Genomic DNA, 6,199 nt, shown 5'->3' with positions numbered 1-6,199 from the left:
CTTACACCCTTGGCAGATACCTCCTTGAATGTCTCTGTGATGCTTCTGTGTAGTGTTTCAGGCATCCTTGTACGTAGCTGGATCCTTCCTGAAATCCATGTTCCAACACCAGGTCAGGAACTGAACACCTCTGTATGGCACAGGTTGGGAGCTGTGCACTGTACCTTGGTCTGGCTTCCTGAGCTCCTGGGCCAGCTGGCACAAGGGTAATCCATGTGAAAGCAGAACTCATCTGGCCTTTTCTGATGGTCCAGAAGCTGGAGTCATAACACTTACAACACAAGCAGTACATGGTGACCACCAGTTGGACAGCACAGTGGGAAGGAATGATGTCCTGCAGCTACCATTTGGTTCCATCTCTGGCAAGAGCTTCTTAAAACGACACAGGCATCACTGTTGTCCATTTGGCTTTCATCCAGCACGCTGCAGACCTCCTGCTTCAGCTTGCTTTGGGTTTTATCACCCATTCTGCCTGGGGGTTTGCATGGTAAACGTCCAACATGTATGCATCTGGATCCAAACAGTGCTGACCTGAAAGGGGAACCCACAGTCATGAGTCAGGGGGTGTTCTGAGCATGGTAGTAAAGGCACAACTACATGAGAACTTCCTTGAGCGTGTCTCCAGCTTGCAATTGGTGTGTCCTGCTCATGTCTTGCCTGGATACAGGCAGGGGCTTTGGTCACTTTGCCAGTGATTTTACTTGGGGAGAGTCATGGTGGGAGGTCTAGAGCCCAAGTGTGGTGAGGAGCAGGTGGAGGTGTTGAGTCTGGAGCAAAGGGGCTCAGGGGAGACCTTCTGGCTCTCAACAACTCCTTTAAAGGAAGTTGGAGCCAGGGGGGGTCGGGCTCTTCTCCCAAGGGACAAGTGACTGGGACAAGTGGAAATGGCCTCAAGCTGCACCAAGAGAGGTTTAAGTTGGACATTAGGAAAGATTTCTTCATGGAAAGGGTTACCCAGGGCTGTGCCAGGCTGCCCAGGGCAGTGGTGGAGTCCCCACCCCTGGAGGGGTTTCCAAGCCGTGGAGATGTGGTGTGAGGGACATGGGGGACCTGGCAGCTCTAGATTAATGGTTGAACTCAATCATCTTAAAGATTTTTTCCAACCCAAACCATTCTATGGATGCATTTCCACCTCCAGGTGGGATGCCCTGTGTTACACTGGCTGGTGGACAAGGTGTTTCATCAAAGAGTGAACAAACATCAGGGTTCCTTCAGCAGCACTAACACTGTCACCGTAAGTGCCACAGGCTGTATTTTAATTTCTTTGGGTTTATTGGGCTGGAATTAGAACTCTGTGACTTTATTTCAACACTTTTTAAGTGGTGAAACAAATAACTCCATTTAAACCATATATTCCCACCCAGTTGAGATCTTGCAAAGAAATACAGGGACTATATCAAAGGGTTTGGCAGTTTGGCAAACCCTTTGAGTTTGGCAGTTGCTGCTTTGCTGGTCTACAAAAATAAACTGAATTTTGGCCATTTGAGGGTTTCCTGGGAACAGGAGTTGGGTGGCTGGGGACCTCCTGCTGCCTTTGCCACCAGAAGAGGCATTTGGTGCCTCTTAATTGAGTGCTAAAGCAATAAATTCTTGAGTGAAGTTGATTTGTTGGACTCTGTTCCATGTCCACTGGGTGATGGAGCCATTTCACTGGTGGGGCTGCGTTGCTGTGACACAAAGGATTGGGGTAAAAAACTTTGTACTGTTGCTTATAAGCTCTCTGGTGTCCTAATGATTTTATTCAAATGAGAGCAATATAAATGAATTAATGCATAGTCAGTGGACTCAAGTACCCTGAAAGATCTATAAAAGTAATTTTCAATGACGATGCAAATTAAAGGTCCAGATGCTTGAAGAGTGTGGTGGGAATACTTGGGATTGTTCTGGAAGCCCTTTGGGATCACCTCCTGTTCTAGCACCATTTGGTCCTTCTGCTTAGCCAGGCAAAACAAACCAGGAATCAAATCTAGCCTTGTGTATCTGCAGGAATAAAGACTTTGCTTCTTGATTGCTGCTGAAGTAAGTCTGTGATGATCCCACCTTGAATGCTGGGTGCAGTTTTGGGACCTTTACTACAACAAGAAGGACCTTGAGGGGCTGGAGAATGACCAGAGGAGGGCAATGAAGCTGGGGAAGGGTCTAGAGGCCAAGTGTGGGGAGGAGCAGCTGAGGGAGCTGGGGGTGCTGAGCCTGGAGCAAAGGAGGCTCAGGGGAGACCTTCTGGCTCTGCACAGCTCCTGACAGGAGCCTGGAGCCAGGGGGGGTCGGGCTCTGCTCCCAAGGGACAGGACAAGAGGAAACAGCTTCAAGTTGCCCCAGGGGAGGCTGAGGTTGGAAATTGGGAAAGATTTCTTTCCCTGGAGGGTTGCCCAGGGCTGTGCCAGGCTGCCCAGGGCAGAGGTGCTGTAGAAGGCTAAGGACATTCAGAATTGAAGTTACCAAAATGAGACCTACCTATATTTCCTCCAATTTCATGTAAACTTTGGATCTGACTTCTTGTTTTCTGTGATGATCCATGGCTAGGATGGGAAAAAAAACCCTTCAGTTTACTGCATTATCAGCCACCATGTATTTTAAGCTAAAAATTGGTAATTTTACTCCTGTGAACTTATCAAAAGCAAGAACTTCTACCAAACAGAGCCCTGCAGGATGCTCAACCTGCTACATCTGTTACTGTGTCATAGTTAACTAAACCTTCTATTCTACCATTTATCTTGGATTATTTTTGAAAATAATTTAATTTTTATTAGCTTTTATTAATTTTTATTTTTTATTTAAAGAACAGAGTTTTGTGGTAACATGAGAAGCCAGCAGAAAAGGCTTTCAGATGCAAATTACCATCTATCAGAACTTTTAATAATTATTACCTTAGAGAAGCAAAAAAAAATGCAGGTTTTATGGGTAGATGTAGCACCATCCCTCTGAGTTCTCTCTGCAGCAAGTATAAAATGTGTGTTTCTAGCAGTGACAGAGCAGATTGAATATGTATAGGAGCCAATTATTAAGCAAAATAGAATAAAACCAGTGGTTAAAATTTCTTTGACGAACATAACCATAAATTAGCCATTTTAGATTAGAAAAAAAAAGAGTTCTTGTAACACAATAAATTGAAAAAAAGGACCAATCTATTCATTAATGACATATTGTGACATTGTTGTTCAGGAAAAACAGAACGTTCTGGTTTTACCCACCTGTTCTCACAGTGGAATCGAGCCAGGATGTCTTTGGCTTTGGTTTGGCTGTTGAGCTGGATTGCCATAGAGACTTTGGAATGCAGTGGAGCATAAACTCTGATCACCCCCTCGGGTATGTCAGACTGCAGGTATGGGGGAAAAGTGACAGCTCCCTGAAATCAACAGTCAGGAGAGTAAGTCTGAGGTAAACATTGCCCTAGCTCCGCTCGGAAGCAGTTGTGCACCTCTTCTGAGCTTGCTTCCAAAAATCACCCTCCTGGGGGTTATTGTGTTCTATGGGGTCATTCAAAAAACATTTCCAGCTCTATGTATGGAAATTTGTAGCTAGAGTATGAGGAGGTGCAACACAAAGACACAAACCCTCTGCTAATTATCACATGCAGAATAAGTTGAAGCCCTTGAATTTGAGCTGCTCGTGGTAGCGTTGAGTCGAGCTGCTAGCTGAGGTTTTGGAGACAACTCATAATTAATTCTTAAGCTATTTCTGTCAACTTCAGCCAGCGAGCCAACTGCTTCTTTAAAATATATACTAAAAAGTGATTAGGAATATCTGCTCTTTATTTGAAAGATGAATTTGTCCTGGGGCATGAAGATCCATCTCTCTGCTTCCGATGGCTTCACCTCGATCAAGTGTACAGCAGAGCACCCAAGCACCATGTGGCTTCTCTCAATTTGAAATTGGACCTTGTGTAGGGTTCAAACGATCATCTCTGAGGTCTATGCACCCTTCCCTGATTAATGGCAGATAAATCAATTAGCCAGGCTTGCATTCCAGGTCTAATCCAGTTAATGCCACGCTGAGCGGAGCACAATAGGCTCTCCAGTCTCTGGCCCTGTGTAATTCAGGACATCTGAGACCTGGGGATGGTGTTAAGTGCTCTCAAAATTCAACTCAGTTATCCCAACAGAGTTTGCCTCTAATTTACCCTCCATATTTCAGCTGCCTGCCATGTCTAGTCTCTTTTTAATTAGATGCAAAGCCAATTACAATGATCAATGAACTCGTCCTCCCCAAGGTGCAGTGATTGACTCTCCTCGGAAGCTCTCCCTGTGTTCATTCCAGGGTGAGTGGTTGTTTTACAACACAATAGCCTAAGAATAATTTGAAACAAACATCTCTGCACAAATGTCTATCCCACCCCCAAGATATTTCAGTCAGTGCTGGCAAATGAATTCTCCAACAAGCTGAATTAACCTCGAGTCACAATTCACACACAGGATTTCTCTTTCTATTTATTTTTCCACACGTTCCCTTCTGCTTTTCTCTGGTTTCTGTATCAGGTGTTTTTTTCCTATAACCTCATAATATCATTTCTTCCTAATTTGCCTCTTCTTTTGTTCTTGAAGACTATTCTTCAGTCCTTGACCCATTCCTTGATTCCTCCTCTTACAATTCACCCATCTCCATTCTTTAAACCTCCATGGAAGACTAAATATTTTCTTTCCAGGTTAAAAGTAGTTAGTACATGGAAATACAAAATATAAACTGCTATATGTCTACACAATGTGCTTTTTTTTTGCCCAAATTCTATGTTACACCTAATAAATAAGTTAATTTTAGGTGTCTTTTGAAGTAGCACAGCTTGAGCACACTCCTAACCTAGGCAGTGGAGAAAAGTTGGTGGTTTTAAGACCTCCAAAGGAAGATATTTTTGTTTTGTATCAAACTTTTCTAAGCCTGAACTGTGCCTGGAGCTCTGGAAATCCTCAGAAGTATTCACCTCTCTCCTCTGACTGTACGAGCAACACAAACTACTTCATTAGGCACTTGAAATTTAGACCAAATTTTGGTGTCTTGGATTTTCTCTCCGCTGAGGAAGTTAGTGCAAAGCTGTACAACTAAAGCTTGGAAGGAGAACATCAACTGGCCTGTACCAGGGCATGGCTAAGAGTAATTAATCCTGATGTGGCCCATCCTACTACTCACCTACAGATCCATGCTGTCAAAGATAGTCCATAGATCCCTGCTGTCAAAGATAGTCCACGTGACCATTTTCTTATAAAACAGGGACAAAACCAGCATGAGTTTGTATCATCTTACAGCTTGCACTGCTCAAAATCACTCTGCCTCCCTCTTCTTTTGTTTCAATCAATCCCCAAAGCTTTGTCTTAGCAGGATGCTGGATTGGGAAGCACATCTTTCAAGGCAGCTCCCAAATCAGCTTATTTTGGACAGCAAAATTTCCTCCCTCCTCCCAGAAGCTTTTACAAGAGAAGAAAGAAAGTGGGCTGGTGGAAGCTGCCCTTGAAAAGGATGCTGTTATCACACCTCTGGTCTTTCAGGTCTCTCCCGTTCCATGGTCTTTCTCCTCAGAAGTTTTCTCACTCCTTTGTCAAACATCAGCTGCCTCTTGCTGTTGTTCATTGCAGCCTCATTCATTTTTCTCACTTGGGAAATCAAGAAGGATGGGACCTAAAGGGAGGAGACCAGAGCTGAGAATATTCAGTATTTTTTTACCCTGTAAAATCTGTGTTGGAGATTTAGAAAGGCACCAGATTTTAGGCAGCAGAAGCTCTATTTATTCCCAGAGCTACTACATGCCACAAGCAGCTCCCCCTAACAAGCCACTGTTATTCCTTTGGTGACACAGTGGATCATCTTTTATACCATATGAAACCTTTTAGTGATGTTTGCAGTTGTAGGAACTTTATTAGAATCATAGAATCACAGAATGGTTTGGGTGGGAAGGGACCTTTCAAGGTCATCCAGTCCAACCCCCCTGCAGGGAGCAGGGACATCTGCAGCTAGAGCAGGGTGCTCAGAGTTGTGTCCAACCTCCCCTGGGATGGTTCCAGGGATGGGGCAGCGACCACCTCTCTGGGCAGCCTGGGCCAGGGGCTCAACACCCTCAGCATCAACAATTTCTTCCTTCTCTCTAGTCTAACTCTCCCTCTTTTAGTTTCAAACCATCCCTCCTTGTTCTATCCCAAGAAGACCTGATAAAAAGTTTGTCCCAGACTTTCTGATAGCCCCCTAGGAGTCCTGGAAGGCCACCAGAAGGTCT

At 44.5% G+C, this 6,199-nt stretch overlaps 1 protein-coding gene across 1 annotated transcript in view; it reads right to left on the bottom strand.

Moving 5' to 3' along the window:
- Window positions 1-439: 439 nt before the first annotated feature.
- Window positions 440-6,199, bottom strand: part of ARHGAP28 (Rho GTPase activating protein 28) — a 27,691-nt gene continuing 21,931 nt past the window's right edge. The window contains exons 11-14 of the mRNA XM_008948132.1: window positions 5,464-5,607; window positions 3,192-3,346; window positions 2,455-2,519; window positions 440-531 (exon numbers count right to left, since the gene is read on the bottom strand). Coding sequence (XP_008946380.1) covers window positions 440-531; window positions 2,455-2,519; window positions 3,192-3,346; window positions 5,464-5,607 — 456 coding nt within the window. The remainder of the gene's footprint in view (window positions 532-2,454; window positions 2,520-3,191; window positions 3,347-5,463; window positions 5,608-6,199) is intronic.

The sequence above is a fragment of the Merops nubicus genome, unplaced genomic scaffold (assembly GCF_000691845.1).
Source record: "Merops nubicus isolate BGI_N331 unplaced genomic scaffold, ASM69184v1 scaffold8949, whole genome shotgun sequence".
NCBI classification, from domain to species: Eukaryota; Metazoa; Chordata; class Aves; order Coraciiformes; family Meropidae; genus Merops; species Merops nubicus.
This window is presented reverse-complemented; position numbering and strand designations above follow the sequence as displayed.